The 16,011-nt window shown below is 33.6% G+C and overlaps 1 protein-coding gene and 3 non-coding genes across 4 annotated transcripts; 3 read left to right on the top strand and 1 right to left on the bottom strand.

Moving 5' to 3' along the window:
• Positions 1-2,355: 2,355 nt before the first annotated feature.
• LOC133869236 (receptor-like protein 34) lies at positions 2,356-3,946 on the bottom strand. Its single transcript, XM_062306191.1, has 2 exons — positions 3,085-3,946; positions 2,356-2,381 (listed from the first exon to the last, which is right to left on the bottom strand). Exons 1-2 carry the CDS (start codon positions 3,944-3,946, stop codon positions 2,356-2,358), a joined length of 888 nt encoding a protein of 295 aa, XP_062162175.1.
• A 6,850-nt stretch (positions 3,947-10,796) lies between these two features.
• LOC133869976 (small nucleolar RNA Z223) lies at positions 10,797-10,888 on the top strand. Its single transcript, XR_009900600.1, has one exon. It is a non-coding gene; the product is annotated as a small nucleolar RNA Z223 (small nucleolar RNA).
• Positions 10,889-11,037: 149 nt separating this feature from the next.
• LOC133869982 (small nucleolar RNA Z278) lies at positions 11,038-11,152 on the top strand. The gene has a single exon (XR_009900606.1). It is a non-coding gene; the product is annotated as a small nucleolar RNA Z278 (small nucleolar RNA).
• Positions 11,153-11,246: 94 nt separating this feature from the next.
• LOC133869980 (small nucleolar RNA Z278) lies at positions 11,247-11,364 on the top strand. Its single transcript, XR_009900604.1, has one exon. It is a non-coding gene; the product is annotated as a small nucleolar RNA Z278 (small nucleolar RNA).
• The last annotated feature ends 4,647 nt before the right edge of the window (positions 11,365-16,011 follow it).

Below are 16,011 nucleotides of genomic sequence, written 5' to 3'. Positions count from 1 at the left end.
ATCCCCAACAAGCTACAAGTTAGGCTTGGTGATTTCTTTGGATGCCCTAACGAACCGTTTTGTTGCAGAAGGAAGAATTTGAAGTATGGGCAATTATGGATTCAGTAGAAGCTTCAAAGAGGATTACGCTGTGTTGGTTAAGGAAGAACAACACCCTTTTGAGGACTCGGCTAAGGAAGAAGCAAACGAGGTTTAGTCACTTAGCTACACTTGATTTGGTAGCTGAGAGTTGTGTTGGAGAATTCTGTGTTAGTAATATTATTTTGAAATTTCATTTGAGAATTTATGCAACATATTTGCCACATTGGAGGCAATTAATTAAGGCAAATATGTTGAAAGGTTCCAATTTCGAAACAAATATTAAAATTTTCAGTATAGGTGACTAAAGAAATGCTACACACATTCTCACTCTCACGCTCTCTAGTGCACATTACTTGACGTAACAGTAAAAGTTACTATTGAATCTAAAATTTAATTGTGATTCGTTCAAAATCTAATGGTGATTTTTATTCCTGCATTAGGGGAGTTTGCACTTCAAAATATGAGAGTGAGAATGCATGTAGCATTTCTGGTAAGGAAATGTTAGCATTAGAATTGAAAGTTACATTTTCATCAATGTCAAAAGTTCTGTTAACCAAATTTTTCTTTAATTAATGATCTCTTTTCTTTTCGTGCTTGACGCGAACTTAAAGTTTATGTTTTATTTTGAGAAAAACCAAAATGTAAGGTGCACCTAAGATAGAAATAGAATGCTCAATTATATAGTGTGTGAAAATTGGAGATGATAATCATCGTAATAAAGATAAGGTGTACAAGGAACATCAAAATATTTGATCTTGAGAATTGGTCACAATTCTCAAAATACAATCTTGGATGTAAAATTGATGGTTAACATGTCATGTAATCTAAACAAAATAATGAGAATCACTATAATTAGACTGTCTGAGTTTCAGTGAAACTCGTGTAGTCTACAAGAAAAAAGTTGTGGGCCACCTACCTTAGGTGGTTAAGTTTTGGACCCTAAATTGCTCGAACAAGTGAGCTTAATTCATAGCCTCTTTCCTTTTCTAGAGGCTGCTTTGTACAACGTCATCCAAGTTGTACTATAATCAATGGTGGAGAGTGGAGTACTAAAAAATCTCTCCTAATTCTTCTCCCCTACTAAAAAAAAAAAAAAAAAAAACACTTCTCGTTGAACAAAAATTTAAAATTATCCCGTCAACAGCTTTAAAAAAACCTCTTAATATCTTAAAAAGTAAAAAAGTCCCTTCTAACTCAATAAAAAAAGTTTATGAAAAAAAAGTGTAAACCCTTCAAGCTTTTTGAAAAAAATCATACAACCCAACTATATTATATTATATTTAAAAAAATCATATAACTTCTAGTTGGGTGTCTACATTTTTCAAATTATATTATATTATATTTAAAAAAACATGTTTGGATGGTTTTTGGATTCAGAATTTAGAATGAAAACTATGTTCGGGTTTTACCTGATCTGCTTTTCAACCAGTTTTTAACCCAACTCAAAAAAATTTAACTCAACTCAAAAATAATAATAAAGTAAAAAAAAAAAAAAATTTAAACAAAAAACCTAGGGGTGGTTGAGCCACCCCTAGTCGTCTGAGGGTGGCGGCCGGACCACCCCCAGGTGTCCAGGGGTGGATTGGTTATCCCCGAAATTATTGGATGGTGGCCTAGCCACCCTCGACAAATTTTGGGGGGTGGCCGTCTAATTCAGGGGTGGCTCAATCACTCCCAAAAGAGCGGTTGGGGATGGCTCAACCACCTCCAAGCGGTTTCAGGGGTGGTCGGCCACCCCTGTCAAATTCGGTGGTGGTCGTGTCACCCCCAAACAGTTGCTGGGGGTGGTAGCGCCACTCCTAGGGAGGGTTCAAAAACACCCCAATATTAAACTCTATATTTAAAAAAAAAAAAAAAAAAATCAGTTTTTTAGTTTTATAATAATAATAATAAATCATTTTTATATATATTTTTCTCAATTATATTCAATTCAATTCACACTCCCAAACATTTTTTTCAAATTTTACTTCAGATTTTCTAAACCATCAAAACATAAGTTCAAAACTCGAATTTTCTTGGTATTCACAATTTTAAATATAGTACAATATAGCTTAATTTGAAAAAATCGAACACCCAAACGAACCCTAAACTTATTTATGAAAAAAATAAATATCTACTATCTCGCCGCCTCTTTAACAATCACAACCTCTCCCTCTCTCATTCAAAATTTTCTCAAACTCTTGTGATCTCCCTTCACCACTCAGTATTTTTCAGTGTCCTCTATTTCTCTCACTTTGCCATCCTCTCCTCTCAAACTTTCTGTCTAACTGTTTGTCATCCCTCACTCCACCATCTGCTATCTGCCACCAATTCCATTGGTGAAGTGATCAAGTGTCAATATATTCTGACGCAGGGGAAAAACAAAATAACATAAAATAAATAAAAACCTTAGATTAATTCAGAATCTTACCAAATTAACGAAGATGAAAAAATAAACCAGCATCTCATTGGCGTTGGTAGCGTATCACCACCAAGAAAGAAGAGAGGAGTCACACCTCAAGGGAACAAAACTGTTTTCTTTATTCATCATAAACTGTCTATTATAATAGAATATTATGCTTAAATTGGCTCATAGATTAAACCCTAACCTTAACACTAACCCTAATGTACTCACTTTGGGCCAAGGGCCAAGCCCATTATTAAATAACAAATAACCTAAGCTAATGTGACTCACTTTTGAGCTAAGTCCATTATTGAATTACAAATAACTTAAAACTTTGGGCCAAACCTCTAATTAAATTCAAATAAAACTAATAATCTAAATAAACAAAAACAACAAATTTATTCTTGTTTCGCTCTGCATTATATTCAATGACCTCCCAACTTAAAATGAATTAAAGAAACAAAAGAATGGAAGCAAGAAATTTAATTTAGACTAATCAAAAGAGGAAAAGAGTGGGGAATGTAACAATAGAAAGAGATGAGTACGTAGCTATAAAATCATAAACTTTGATAGTTCTAGAGTTCTATGCGGGTACTTACACACAGATATACTAAACATACCTTCAAAGTTGTTGCTCTCAAAGTATAACTTTGTGAGCATGATTAAGTTTCCAATTTCTGAAGGTATACTTCCAATGAAATCATTATTCGCAAATGATAAATATTGCAGTCGTTTGCAATTGAACAAAGTAGATGGGAGTTGGCCAGAAAATTGATTATAAGATACACGAAGCCGTTGTAAGTAGGGAAGATTATCAAAAGTATCATTTGGGAGTGGACCAGAAAGATTATTACTCCTTAAGTTAATGATTTGCAATGATGACATGTTGGAAATAATGGAGGGCATCGGACCAGAAAGCATATTATCTCTAAGATCAATTCTTTGCAAGCTGTATATGTTGAAGATGGAGGATGGAATGGAGCCCAAAAGTTGGTTATAACTAAGATTAATTACTTGCAATGAAGAAATGTTTGATAGAGATGGTGGTATAGTTCCTGTGAAACTATTACCAAATAGAGACAAATTTTGAAGTTTGGATAACATTCCCATCCATGATGGGATTTCTCCATTGAAGCTATTGAATCCAAATGATAAGTGTTGCAAGTTGTAAAGATGAGACAACTCGTTGGGCAGAGAGCCGTGAAAACTATTGTTTTCAATGTTTAGACTAAGAAGAAATGAAAGGTTTCCCATGTGTGGAGCAATGGTACCTACAAGATCCATGTAAGAAAGGTTCAAAGCGGTTACTCGTTGATGGCGAGAATCACAAGTAACACCAACCCAACTGCAAACGAAGGTGCCGGTAGACCAGTTGTTTGACAAAACATTACGAGGGTCATAAGAAATTTGAGCCTTTAAGGCAAGAAGAGCAGATTGATCGGTGATAATGTTAGGAACATTTGCAACATCTAGGGTTGCCATGTAACATTGCACCATGAGAAGTGCCACAAAAAAGGAAAATGGGAAACAAGTTCTCTCCATGAGTAGTGTTTGTTGGTTGAGGTGTTGGAGTTTAGTGAGAGCTCAAGTGCGACTAATATATAAGTTGATTTGAGCATCAAAAAATTCAAAGGAAAAAATTTTGACTCTTGGAAAAAGAGGGTGGGGGTGGTTTGGGCTTTGATCGACTTCGTTGACCATTAGAAAAAGAAAAGTAAAAGCAAAAAAAAAAAAAAAATATATCGAAAAGTAGTGTTTTGTGATCATACTTATCCTTAGTTTTTGAATAAAAAAAAATTAAAAAAAAAATTATTACTTATCCTTAATTTTGTGGTTCTATTTACTTGCCTGACTACCCATTTTATGATCTCAAAAATATAATTCAGTCTTAAGAAAAATGTTCCTTGATCCTAAGCTAATGATGGAGTCGATGGTAATATGAAAACCCCCCCCCTTTTTTTTTTTTTTTTTTAATAAAAAATAATGAAATCAATAATTTTCATGAACTACGTTTTATAATTCCTTTTTCCTAGCTTACTTCGTAATTTATTTTTCACGTTTATAAATGAATGATAACATTGAACCCACAACATCCACCCAACAAATGATTTAATTACCTTCAAATCAAGCTACATTTTGGAAATATTCGTTTCTTCTCGATCGAAGTGATATTGAAACTTGTCTCTCTTTATTAATGTTTGGTGAGGCTCGCAATACTCAATAAGGCAAAAGATTTTTACCAGTTACTTAGTCATGATATTTTGAGCAACATTTTGTCTAGATCGAAATATTAAGAGCTAGTTTAGTTCCTGAAATAGGTGATTAGAATGAAATAATGGTTATTTCTTCGAAATAATCGTTCTTTTTCTTTCATTAAACCAAGTAAATTACTTATTATGACATATTGTTCCTCGGCCCTCTCTTTTTAGTAAATAACTTGGCTTAAGAATGTCGTACGCTACAGGGTGTAGAAATAGGCATGCTTAGGTAACCAATGAATTGTCTCCAAGGGGTAACTCAATCGGCTGGGGATCACGCCTCATAAAACGAAGGTCACTAGTTCGAATCCCTCCTCCCCCTCTTATGTGGACATATCTAAAAAAAAAAAAGGTAACCAATGAATTTCCTCGTAAACTATTAAGTATGGGACAGGTACAAGAATTGAAAGCTCATTAATTTGGCAAAACACAGTGAAATATCTTATGCATGGGCCTTGCAAACTGTAAATCATCTACCCTGCTTAATTGCTATTTGTCCCCAAAATTTATTCCTAAACAGATCCATTACTAATTCACTATCTTCATCAATATCATGACTTATTGACTTTCCACAAATATCAAGTCGATCTTATTGACAGCCAAGCTTATATTAAAAGACAAAGTAAAAATACTCCGACACAAAAAAAAAAAAAAAAAAATAATAATAATAATAATAATAATAATAAAAGTTTTTTTTTAAAAAAAAAAAGAAAAAAAAAAGTTGAAATACATACAATTAATAAAAAGTTGTAGCTTTTTTTTTATATATTTTTTTTCTTTAATGTAAGATATAATAAAATATTTAGTTTTAACGAACAACCTTTTATAATTTCTCTTAAATTACCACCAAATCAAGCTGGCCAGGTTTTAGAAGTTGATGTTGAAAAAGTCTCTCTTGAAATGATCATATATGCTAGGGGATCGGAATTTATCTTTCTTTGGAATGTCTCCACCGTTTGGGACCCGTGAAAATGTCTTGGATTTGAACTTTTCGTCAAATTCTCCCACTCGCAATAAATTGGGAGTAGGAAACTTGTGGGTGGTGCCAAATGCCAATTTGAAGACCTTTTGACCATGACAAAACTCCCAACATCAACCCAGTTGTTTTTCGTCGAAATTGTCAGTCACTTGCCACTTTGCTCAAGTCGTTGCTACGAAAGTCCTCTATATATGCTGCGCCAAATGATCAAGTAGATATTTTGATGTGATTCTTTACCATCTTAATTGTGAAATAATGGAGATAAATATTATTTGCACAACTCAAGCCCTCTATCACTGCGGCATGGAAGGACTAGAAGCAGACCTCTGCACCACACATTCCATCCTACGTTCCAAAGAAATATTGAGCTGTCAAAGTGTTGAAATATAGAAAACGGTATAGAAAGGTTTGATATTATGTAGAAATATATGATGAGAATAATAAAAGATAAGAAAATAAAATTAAAGAGAATACAGAGAGAGCTAAAGAGCTGAATCGAAGATATACGTATGGCCTACGGGCAGGGGCGGAACCAGCATCTGCAACTTGGGGGGCCAAACTGAAGAAAAAAAATTTGGGGGGCAAATTTTTTTATAAAAAAATAAAATTATGGGTAAATTTTTTTTTTTGGTGGGGGGGGGGGGGGGGGGGGGGAATTAAAAAAATAAAAAAATTAGGAGTAAATTTTATTTATTTATTTTTAGAATTTGTTTTAGATTTTTATTTTTATTTTTATTTTTGTTGGGAAAGCCTTGGGGCTTTGGGAGGCCAGGCCCCCCAAGCTCCTAAATGGCTCCGCCCCTACCTACAGTATATTAGGCATTGCAATTTCATAGAAAAAAAAAATGTGTTTTTAAACCAAATTGTAGAAAATAAATCGTTTGGGATAGCGATTTTTAAAAAAATTGCGATTTAAAAATCATAGAAAATTTGTGTTTTCAAATCGCATGCAAGATATATGAGTGCTTTTGTTAAATGTCAAATTGCGATTTTGCCAGACAATTAATTACGTTTTTAAAAATCACATTTCAATTCACATATTTTAAAATTGCAAACACAAACGGACATCTTGTCTATTGAAGTATAATTAATTGTATTATATAAGTCTTTATAACAAGATCCAAAAGCTCATCCTTGCATTTTTTGCGATTGAAGGACAAGATGAGAGCTTAGGTTACCCCATACTGATTGTCAAATGAGCTTAGTGCAAAAAAACTTGAGAGCAGTTTAGAATTGAGCACCCTTCCTCCCCCGTAGGTGATGTTCAATCTTTGAAGGAAATATTACCACATTAATTGTATTCTTGCACCAGTTTTCTGAAGGTCTAAATATTAACGAATCATTTATTTGAAGCCGTATCAAGCTTAAGGGCAAGTTTTGAAAGGAAGGGGGACGAAGATGTTGGGTTGTCATGTTGAATTTAATTGTTTTCTCGGTTCCTTTTTGCCCTCTCCGAAGGTCATTGCGGAAGTGAGAGCCATTGGTTTGTTCTTCCTCTTCTTTCCTTTTTTTTTTTTTTTTTTTTTTTAAACTAAAACGAAGTAAAGTCATTTTATGGACAACACGTGGCAACATATGCACCAATCCTCTCCACCTATTGATACTCATAATCTTTTTCTTTTTTGGACATGAAAAGAGCTCCTTTTGTCTAGACTCTGCTTTTAGATATCAATCTTCCATCATTTTTGTAGAAATATATACATTTTAAAAACAGAACAGTATGTGTTCGCCAACTGTTCTTTATCTCCAATCTGTAACACGTACGTCTTCTAGTGGATCTCATAATGATTTTACTTCTTTAAGAACTCTTCATTCAAAAAGGTTTTAAATTTGTTACCAAAATATATGTCCTAATATCCTTTACAGCTTTCTTTATTTTGAAATTGATTTTTGTGGTGGTTGAAACTCTGTCGATCTTCATTGTTGTGAAGATTGAAATATTCAGTATTTGTTACAACTTGAGGTCGCAATTCGAAATTCCAATAATGCCATGTCAATCCTTTGTTCAGTCATTTTAATTAGCAAATTATTGTGAGAATACGATCGGAGACTTGTCAAAACCTCCAAAGGGTCTAAAATCAGGACAATCAAAAGTTCACGTATTAATTTCTACTTTGAAAACTTCTCAGTGGTCCTTGATATTGATATTGATAATCATAAAACCTTGGCAGCAATACCCTTGTCATTATCACCAACACGTGCAACTAAGTCTTCATCAAGCAAGACATTACTTGGCTTAAGAATGCCGTGCACCAAGGTGTAGTACAAGAAACGATGGAGATATTCCATGTCCAACCATGTCTTTATCAAGCTAGACATTTACAGTGTAGAAATTAATTGCCAAGATGGAGATGTTCCAATGCAATGCGAATCGAGATGTTCAATCTTTGAAGGAAATCTAGAAAGCTGTTGTGAGAATACTTCCCACCTCCGTCTCTGCCATTGTACTCTTGCGCCAAAGGTCTAAATTCAGGACTGGTGAGGATCAACTTGTGGTGATAGGTTTCTTAGGTTTCTGGTACGAAACTTCTGGTTGGTCCCTCATTGATGTTGCCAATTTCAAGACCTCTGTATACTATGCCAAAATTATTTACTGATAGGGTGAGCCACTCGAGGAGCCTTAAATTACCAAGTGATTTAGGAATTAAGCTCCATAATGAGTTGTCGCCTAGATCTAGTTTAGTGACTTGTGATGCATTGGAGATAGAGCTTGGTATTGTTCCACTCAGTTTGTTTCCTTCAAGATAAAGGCCATATAGATTTGGAAGGAAGAGGCCTACAATTTAATGGAAGATGGCCTGAGAGGTTATTGTAAGACATATCAATTTCTATTATTGTTGAATAATTACATATCGCAAATGGAATTGGACCTGTAAAATTATTGAAACGAGCATCTAATAACTTAAGGTATTGGAGATTACCAATTTCACTTGGTATTGCACCTGCCATAATATGAACAACCACGCATTATTATTCAAAAGAAAAAAAATAAAAAAATAAAAAAATTATGTGCCTCAAAATTTTCGTACATACAAGTTGTACAAATGTCTAATAAACAAACCAAAACTTCAAAGAACAAATGTCTAATAAACATATGTGTCTTTTCCTTCTCTGTTTTTTATATACATATAAATCCTTAAGTACATACGTAGCCTTGAGATACGAATCGATATACACGAATAGAGCAACATGTTTTTGGAGTATTTTATTCAAGCTAAAGGGTTTAAAATTAGACAAAATATTTCTCGAATGCCTTATTGGATGCAATTTCGACTAACTAAAATTACCATCAATGCTTTGTAATTACAACAAACCATGGAGAGAGTTAATTATATTTGTGTTTTAAGAAAACAAATAAATGAAGAAACATATAGGCAGATCGCAACAACCAAAAATTAAATAGGAAAACGAGCTGGAGATTTTTGGAAAAACAGGGTGTAGTGAATGGGGATTTTGCATCAAACAAAATATATATTTCTAGAAGGGATTATTAAATGTAATTTTTTGCTAACTAATTTTACTAGCAATGGTTTGTGGTTGAAACTTTCAGCTTATCAGTTCAAGACACATAGGGAATTAATTATATTTGGGAATAATAACATTATGTCTATGGGTGTTTTTTATGAGAAAAAAGAAAGTAAAGGAGAGAATCAAATTATTGATTATGACATATTCTACTTAATTTTTAAGGGAAAGTTATTTATTTATGCTCAACTTTTGGACTAAACATTTCTACTTTTTCATGCTAACCATAAGCGCTAATCAATCCAATTTCAGACCTCAATTTATCTTTACATTATTGTGTTGCATAGTCAAATAAATACTAGTTTAGTGAGTTTATGTGCTAATAGTGAGTTCATTGCGCGGGACTATAACGACTAGGTTCATGCAGCTGCTAGTTTTTCGCTGGAAGCAAGGGTAAATCCGGTGGTTGCAGAAGCATTTGCAGCCTTGCGAGCTGCTGAGTTTTGCCGCAACAGGGGTCTGGACAAGATCATCTCAGAATGAGACTCATTACAAGTAGTCAATGCTCTCAATTGACCCGGACAGAATTGGAGTAAGCATGGACAAATCAGAGTTTCCAACTCTGATTATTTAGAGTTTTCATTCTCTAGTTGTTTCGAGTTTCTAAATTACATTTTTCTCCATTGAAATATTACCACATTTGCATTTATATCCTTAAACTACTACTCACTGCAACTCGCTCTTCTAAACTACCACTTTGTTACGAGCAGGACCTTAAGTCAGATTCGGGCATAAAAATTGACAGAATCCACGACACGTGACAATGAAGCATTTTTTAGTCACAAATCTACCCTGAATTGAAATGCACCATTTACAATTACCTAAAAAATCACCAAAAAAGAAAAAGAAAAAGTAAAGACTTAATATTTGGTTTCATGAGGGTAAATTTGCTTTCCCCATAAATCGCAGCACAACTTATTCACGATTATGGTTTAGAAGACCAATTAAAAGTTTGATAAGTTTATGGGGAAAGCAAATTTACCAAATGGAGAAAATTTTAATTGCCAAATAGGCAGGTTGATGAGAACTTCGTCCTCTGTTTATTTTGATTGATCGAAACTTGTGGATTGCTTGTGTTAATTTTTACAAAAATCAGAGGCTCTCGGAGTTTCTTTGGTGATTTTGGGTTTGCGATTCTGGTAAAGATCTTTGTTGTGTGTTAAAAATCATGGACGATTGGGGATGATTACTTAGGGTTATTCATGTTGGACTAAAGTATTACAAATGGGTGTTTATTTGGATTGGTTGTTGTGTTAATCGCCGAATGGCCAATTCCAATGGGACTTTTGGGCTCTTGATATTTGTTTGAGGATGGTAACTGGTTGGGTATGTAGCTGAAATTGATGAGAAGTTTTGAGTTGCTTCAGTTTATTTTTGTGGTTATTTGCCAAGGTAGTAGATGGTTTTGATATTGTGCTTTGGGTGTTTGGTTGGCTTTTGATTTTGTGGATATGGAAGCTATTTATGGAGAAGTTTGATGATTTATTAAGTTAAATGATTTTCTTTGGTTTCAGAAAAATGCCTAGTTTATGATTTTCTTTGATTTGTATGAATATGATTTGCATGTACAAATTGGCAGTGATGATTAAGTTACAGCTTTAATGCCAGTTCTGCTTCAGAAAATTCTTGATTGATAGAGCTGTTATATATTCTGAGCCCATTAGAAATCGTTTTTCTTCAAATGATTTATGATAGTTGTTTTCAAGGCCTTTGTGTTGAAATTGGTTTCCATCATTGTAAGATTTTGTGGGTTTGATTCTGTCATGTTACTTTGGTGTGTTATTTCATATTTCGGTGGCTAATTAGTAGAAGTCAATGATGATTTGTCCACAGTTTGAGATTAGTTAGTTTCAAGACCCTGTCTTTAGGGAGAACCTCGTTGAGGCTGCTAAATCATAATATGAACTTACTGGACCATTCTGAGATTTTTTTTGTTCTGTTCTCAATGAATGTGTTGTGCTTGTGTTTTTCAATCTTGGTTCAATTGTATTTCATGGTTTTGGTGATGATGCTTGAAAACGCTGTTGATGATTCAATCCAACTTGTTTGAGGTGCTGTGGAGTCAAGCCCTTGCTTAGCAGGGGGAACCTACTTGGGGAAGCAGCATTTCATATGAAATTAATGGATTTAACTGAGGCAATAATTATGTGAAATTAATAGTTTCTTTTATACCTTGTTAGGGAATGAAGTGGTGTTCTATTTGCTACCCTACTTATTGTGTTTGATTTGTGACCATAACTTGTTTTTTAGTGCTAGTTGAAAATTTGATTCTTGTAGTAATAGTGTTTGGTTGGCTTTTGATTTGATATTGTTTAGATTGTTGTTTCAAGTTTGATATGGGTGAGTTGCATTTAGCTTGATGAAGTTGATTGGAACTCCACGATAGATCCTGAATTGATGTTGGACTTGGAACGGGAACCCAAGTCTCATAGTGATGGAGATAAAGATGAGAATGTTGTGATTCTTGGTTATTACCTCCCCTTGAACCAGTCTGTTCCTTGCACTGTTGCACAGTATGGGGAGATGCTGAAGAGGACTTCAGATAAATGACAGATTTAACAAAACGACTGTTGAAAAATATAAATGTTAAAAAAAAATGGTCGTTTGAGAAAAAATGACCATTGAAAAATTTGCGTTAGAAAAATGACCGTTTTATATTGTTAATCGATCCTTACTTTGCAATAATTATTATTATTATTATTGACTCTTTGCAGTACCGTTTTGAGATAAAGGTACTGAACTAACAAACGTCTCAAACTGGGGTATCCACGTTTTCAAACGTCTCACTTAAGGGTTCTCCGTTAGGATTTGCTGTTAAATCGTTAATATATGTTATCCCTTATAGTAAATTGCTTGTCTTAAGAATGACGTGCCCGAGGGTTTAGAAATAGGCATGATCGATTGAGATATTTCATGTGCAACCATATCTTGATCTAACTATAGCCTATATACACATTATTGTGCTGAAGATTAATTAATGCCGTGCCCAAGGGTGTAGAAATAGGCATGATGGAGATATATTCCACGCGCGTACAACAATGACTTCATCTGTCTTTTTCCTTTTTTCTTTTTTTCTTTTTTATCTTCTAATTCAACCATGTCGTGATCATGCATCTAGCTATATATAGACATTTCTGTGGTTAAGAATGCCGTGCGCGGTTGGCCACAGTGCAGAAAAAGGCATGATGGAGATATATATTCCAATGCAATGTCCTTCTTTGAAGGAAATAGATCGACAAAGCTGTTGTGAGAACACTACCCCACTTCCGACACTGCCATTGTTTACTAGCGATATATATGATTTTTACAAGATTCTCGCCGCGAAGACGTTGACGCATGCCTTGGGTTTCTGCTTTGAAACTTGTGGATGCATATGGTGCCAAATGCCAATTTGAAGACCTTTTGTATACCATGCCAAAACCCCCAACATCAACCAAGTTGTTTTTATCGAAGTTGTCAGTCACTTGCCCCTTTGCTCAAGTTGTTGCTACGAAAGTCCTCTATGTTACGCCAAATGATCGAGTATATATTTTGATGTGATCGATTCTTTAGCATCTTAATTGTGAAATAATGGATAGAAATATTATTTGCACAATTCAAGCCCTCTATCACTGCGGCATGGAAGGACTAGAAGCAGACCTCTGCACCACACATTCCATCGTCCTAATGAAATATTGAGCTGTCAAGAATTAATTCAAAGTCTTGACATATAATGAAGCTTCTGATATCACGTAGAAAACCATATAGAAAGGTTTGCTATTATATATCTAGAAATCTATGATGAGAATAATAACAGGGAAAGCGGAAGAGTCAAAGCGGAGATGTATGTATGGAATACAGGTGTGTTAGGTATTGCGATTTTGTAGACAAAAAATACAATTTTGAACTAAATCGCAGAAAATGAATTGTTTGAAATTGAATTTTTAAAAAAATTACAATTTGAAAACACAAAAAATATGCGTTTTCAAATTGCAGGCGATAGCGTGTTTTTTTGAAAATGCACAATTTCAAAATCTAAACTGTGATTTTAAAGGTTAAGTAACAATTTTACCAAACACTTAAAAATCACATTTTAAAATATCAAACCCAAACGGACATCTTGTTTATTTAAGTATAATTAATTGTATTATATAATTCTCTAAAACAATAAGGAAATTAAGGAAATAAATATAAAGAATATTTCAATATCAATTAAATATTCCATATATTCTAATACAAAAGACATTCAATGGAAATATTATGGGACACGTCAGAAATAGTTTGCGGAGAAGATAATAATGACAACGAAAATCATGATACAAAAACATATAAACCCAATACTAACAGAGCATGTTAATGGCTAAAAAGAGAAAATAATTAAAGAAGAGAGCTAAATATCACATTTTATTTGCACAAAAAAAAAAAAAAAAAGCATTGATATTTTTAAAAGACGTAAATAATACTCTCACCAAATTTTCACAAGCATCAACGATTGAGCCCCTCATTGATCTCGTTTATTAAACGCTGAGGATGGTACATCTGGCCTCTGTTAGACTTCTCCACCAAACTATTTTTTCTTTTTGAAGACGCTATGAAACCAAATTCACTAAGATTAACACTTTTGAGTTGGTAATGTTTCTCAAATTAAATAAAAATTAAACATTAAACACATTGGTTGGCCTAAGAATTAACCAATCCTAATTTAGCTGCCGTGTTTGATCAATCCACTGAAATTCGCTTTTCCGTAATTTTGGTATAAGCCATAGTTGTGACGCTAGCTAGATTATGGCATTGAATTAAGGTTTTTTTGAGTTTAAACATTGCAAATAACCATGTAAAATCTTAATTATTGTCAATTTGATCAAAAATTGACTTTAAATTCTATTGGCATTTGAAGGAGACAATTTTGGAGTAATAACTCCACACAACCTACCATTCAAACATGATATAATGTGTAATTAGTAAGAGGAAAAAGACCAATTACAACAACAACCATGTGGTATATTTTAGATGATCTTCATACATAACTTTTATGAGTTCGGCTCTGGCTGTGGGCTGGATTCTTAAATGGGCTAGGCCACTTCTTTTTGTTATCTTAGAGGGCCGAAAAGGCAAGAAAAGAAAAATTAAACGGGAATCTCCACGCTTTTGATTATTTGACTGTAAGCCTTTAGATTGTAATTTAAAAGATTTGAGGTACAAATTTGGATTCATAATAAATTCGAGACATCCATCAGTTTTTGTGTTAAATAGAGAACATAAATTATTGTAAAAATTAATTCTGTCCCTTAAATTTTATTTTATTTTTTTTTAGTTTTTTTTTTTTTTTTTTAAGAAAAAAAAAAAAAAGGTTTAAGGATCACCCAGTTCACTCAAAGTGATGGTCGTTGGTGGGCAATAAAAAATTATGGAAGCTTAATCATTTTGCTAGAGAATCAGGGGATCGAAGAGGGTAAAACTTAATCCTTTCAATTCCCATTTGCTCAAATGACTGAATGCTGACTACCACATTGTCAATCCTTTAGATTTTTTAGAAACTTCATCTTTCTTCTAATGAAAAATAATGATTTTAATATATTGTAAGATTCTAGAAAATATATGATTATATGCTGAAATTAACTTGTAACTCAATCTATGAACTTCAAAGTGGACCATTTTTTTTTTTTTTTTTTTTTTTATGAAAAGGATGTAATTTCATTGAGTAATTCTTGGAGTACATTAAGTTTCTATCAATTATTCATCAAAAAATGAAGTGGCTTTTAAAATCATCATTTAATCAAAATCATTATTTAATCAATCACACGCCCAATAATGATTTTAAAAGTCACCTCATTTTTTTATGAACACTTGATGGACACTTAATGTACTCATAAAATTACTCAATTTCATTAATCCAAAGATATTGCTAGGTCTGCTAAGACAATGCTATGAATAAAGGGTGGACACTCTATCCATACCATGTCCAGCAATTGTAACTCAATCTAGGAACTTCAAAGAACATAATTTGTTACATCTTTGAGTGTTGGTTATGTTCAAGGAACAGAGTATGTTAGCATAGGAAGCAGGGGTAGTGATGGTTGGGGGATGTTTTACTGTCCCCCAACCGGCTTTTTGAATAAAAAAACAATTTTTTTTTTTTTATCAAAAAGTGATGTCTGATGTCACATCAGGCATCACTTTTTGATGAAAAAATTGTTTTTCAATTAAAAGTGGAGGGCAGGCGACGGTAAAACGTCCCCTGCCAATCACCCCGCAGGAAGCAGAGATAGTCCCAAATTCAAAGAGCAAAAGAGTAGTCTTATTATTTTTTTCTTCATGGATGTGCTCCTTGGTCAAGTTGGGTTAGAAGCATATGCTTAGTTTTCTCAAATAAATAACAGAAAACTCAGGGTGAAGATCCTCCAAGGTTTCAAATCCTATACAAAAAAATCCCAAACCAATGATCCTCCAAGGATTGAAGTGAATAAGAAGGAAAAGATGAGAGCTCAGGCTATCCCATACTTATTTACAAATGATGTTATTGCAAAAAGTTGAGAGTTTAGAATTGAGCACCCTTCCTCCCCCACACAACATTGGGGCAATATTTACATACAATGATAATTAGCACCAAAAGTGCAATGTCACAATTGCTATCATTTTCGTGTCCCAAGAGCAAAACTAATGACTTTGTTTCCTTCAAAACTTTGAGACTACCTTAGAGTAACCATTGGTTCTAATTATAGGTCACTACAATCATTAGTTGTATTATTTATAAATGTTACTATTATTACCTTCTTTTCTTTTTTCTTTTTTTTTTTCCAAGCGAA

This window comes from Alnus glutinosa, chromosome 5 (genome assembly GCF_958979055.1).
Source record: "Alnus glutinosa chromosome 5, dhAlnGlut1.1, whole genome shotgun sequence".
NCBI classification, from domain to species: Eukaryota; Viridiplantae; Streptophyta; class Magnoliopsida; order Fagales; family Betulaceae; genus Alnus; species Alnus glutinosa.
Note: the sequence above shows the minus strand (reverse complement) of the source record. Positions and strands in the feature narration are given on the sequence as shown.

Coding starts and splice junctions, on each gene's coding strand:
- LOC133869236 (XM_062306191.1), bottom strand. CDS start 3,946: ATGGCAACCCTAGATGTTGCAAATGTTCCTAACATTATCACCGATCAA. Junction 2,382..3,084: donor TGAGAGCAACAACTTTGAAG/GTATGTTTAGTA, acceptor AATTGGTGGCAG/ATAGCAGATGGTGGAGTGAG.